We start from the raw sequence: 3020 nt of genomic DNA, 5'->3' as shown, positions 1-3020 counted from the left end.
AAAGCTAAAAAAAATAGAAATAACAAAGTATAATAACTAAAGGAAGTATGGAAAATGAATCCAAAAAATTTCTTTTAATCGAAGATTTTAGAAAAATTTGAGAGGTAAATAGAAAAGAAACGAAAATAAAGTAGTTAAATAAATAAAACAAGAAACAAATGTTTAGAAGAAATGTGAGGAAAAAACAGGAAACAAGTAATCAAGAACAGAAGATTTCTTTTATTGTTTCTTTTCTGCAATTTATCAGCAAATTTCAAATAAAAGTTTGCTGGAAATTTCCTTCAAAAATTCTTAATTATCGGCAGTTTATCAATAAATCTTTTATCGATAATTTTATTTTTTAGTATTTTAAAATTTTAGAAAAAGATTTTTCTCCAAAAGATTTTATAAATATCGACAGTTTATCAATAAATTTTTTATTGATAATTTTAGTTTTAATTTTTTATTATTTTTTAAAATTTCTGAGGAAAATAACTTTGTAAACTTATTTCAAATACCCACAATTTATGGATAAATTCCCCATCAATAGGTTTAATATATTTTCATCTATAATAATAAATAAAATATTTTAATTATTAATTTATTGATGAATTTACTCCATCAGTAATTAATAGAAAAGTATCTTATTAATTACCAAAAAAGAACAATCTGTTGGTAATTAGTAAATTTGTTAAAATAATTTTTTGGTATTAATTTACCTTTCATTGGAAAATATCGAAAGTAAATAAAATAAAATAAATTTTACTTTTAGGTACAATTTTTATCGTTAAGAATGGTTCTATATCTTAGTGGTTAATTTGGTAATAGAAATTTATTTTAATAAACTTATCGGGAAATGGTGGACATCCTAATTGGATATGTCATTCTTTAGCAATTTATTCAATCAATATATCAATTATATTTATATAAATTAATAATAAATACAGAAACATATCTCTATATATCAAAATTGTATATCAAATTGCAATAATAAAATTATTCACAGATGCCATATTATTTATAGTACTCACTTTTATATATATATGGATACCACCTATCAACTCTTGGTCTTTTGTCATCCTATAACTTCTCTTTGTTGTCATCTTTTCTAGATGCTTTTCTCTATCATGATCTTCTGTCTCATTCTCTCCCTAGCTAGCTTGTTTCTAGAAGCCAACTACAAGTCTACAAATTTCAATAGAAGCAAAACCGTGAATCTTCTTCAGAATCACCACCACACCACACCTTATAAATGATATACACTCTAGACATAAAGAGCCCACTAATTGTCAATTTTAGAAAAATCGATCTTTTCATTTTTCATTTATTATTATTTGTATTTTCAAACAAAAATAAGAGAAAATCTTTATCTATCTCTCTTTTTGTATGTATATATAAATAAGATTTTCCCCTCGGATCATTTCTCCACATAGAAAACACAGTTCAAACTTGTCCTCTAATCTTTCTCTCTCTCTCTCTCTCTCTCTCCAAAGCAATGGGAGAATACAGGGATCACCACCTTGACCCAGAAGAAGAAGACGAAGAAGAAGAAGAAGCACTTTCTCTCTGCGACCTGCCACTAGAAGATGATAATGAAATCCCAGAAATGGCCAGCAGGAGCCACAGTCGAAGATCATCATCAGAACCATCTGAACTCTTTGAGTTCTTTAGCAACTTCAGTTCCGAGATGTGCTCAGCTGAAGATATCATCTTCTGTGGAAAGCTAATACCCTTTAAGGACCTCTCTCCTCCCCACCAACAAGACAAAAGACACATATCTTTTCGTCGACGATCAGAGTCTTTATCTGGGTTACACTCCTCTTCAGTTTCTCGTTCGAACAGTATTAACAATATGATGAGGAACAGCCGGTCTCTCGATTACAGTAGACTTGAAAGGTTTCCCACTTCAAAGACGTCGACGGAATCTGATAATTCTATGGAGAGAAACTCATCTTTGAGAAGTAATATGGCTAAAAGAACTGTTGTCAAGCCAAGATGGTACGTGTTAATGTTTGGAGTAGTGAAGCCACCTACAGAGATGGGGCTTAGAGATATTAAAAGCCGCCAAGTTCGCCGGAACTCATTGAACATGATGCTCCCGCCGCCTGTGGCGGACACCGTCAAGAAACCTCCGGTTGGAAAGGGCTCTTGCAAGCTGCTTAAAGTATTGAGCTGTAGAGATCCTGCGAGTGTTGCTGTAACGACGCCGCTTTGTGTGCCTCCGGCATGAGCTGGAAACTGGGAGTCGTCAGTCACGTCACCTACTTGGACAATCTTGCCCTTAATAAACCTTATGTTATGAGTTTGACGGCAGCATTAACGGAGGGCAAATAGGTGAATTTAGAAGGAGGACAAAACATTTTCATAAATATTAGTAGAATTTGCCTTTACGTAGAAGGGATGATAGAGTATAGTGACAGAACATGGAGGATAATGTTTCTGTGTAGTAATTAATGTGAATTATTGTTATTATTATTATTATTATTATTATTTAGCTGTTTGGTTAGGTGGGCATGGTAACGAATGATGATCACGAGACTCGCGACATTGACATAAAATTCCAATATTCTTTTATTAATTAATTTTCCAATATAATTACCTAATTATTTCTGTAATCCCTGTCAATTTTTAATTAAAATATGGATTTTGTTAATATTCATAATAATTTTGTCTTGGACATATGCTTTGTTTTCTCAACCTTACAAAAAACATATTTGTCCATTTGGACACTTCAAAGGTTGGCGATGATAAAAATTAAATTTTAATCAAGTGGTTTTTGTATATTTATACAATTATAATATTACATGTGAAGTTTTTGTATGTTTCTACTTATAATTGGCCTTCTACAACTTTTAGGTAGAATGGATGATGACATGCATGCAAACCACCTTTTCCATTTGTAATTTGTATATGTTAAACAAAATTTGTGAAGAATTGTGGAAATAAATATATTTTTTATAATATTATTGTAAATTCAAATGTATATATTACATGGGATAAAAATTCTATTTAGTTTAAATATAAATTAAAATAAGAAATAA

At 30.3% G+C, this 3020-nt stretch overlaps 1 protein-coding gene across 1 annotated transcript; it reads left to right on the top strand.

The window, feature by feature from the left end:
* The first annotated feature begins 1289 nt into the window (after positions 1–1289).
* On the top strand, positions 1290–2469 carry LOC8285813. Its single transcript, XM_002531606.4, has one exon. It carries the CDS (start codon positions 1475–1477, stop codon positions 2207–2209), a length of 735 nt encoding a protein of 244 aa, XP_002531652.2. The 5' UTR covers positions 1290–1474; the 3' UTR covers positions 2210–2469.
* Positions 2470–3020: the final 551 nt, after the last annotated feature.

The sequence above is a fragment of the Ricinus communis genome, chromosome 3 (genome assembly GCF_019578655.1).
Source record: "Ricinus communis isolate WT05 ecotype wild-type chromosome 3, ASM1957865v1, whole genome shotgun sequence".
Taxonomy (NCBI): Eukaryota; Viridiplantae; Streptophyta; class Magnoliopsida; order Malpighiales; family Euphorbiaceae; genus Ricinus; species Ricinus communis.
The sequence above is the reverse complement of the archived record's forward strand: the minus strand, read 5'-3'. Positions and strand labels throughout refer to the sequence as shown.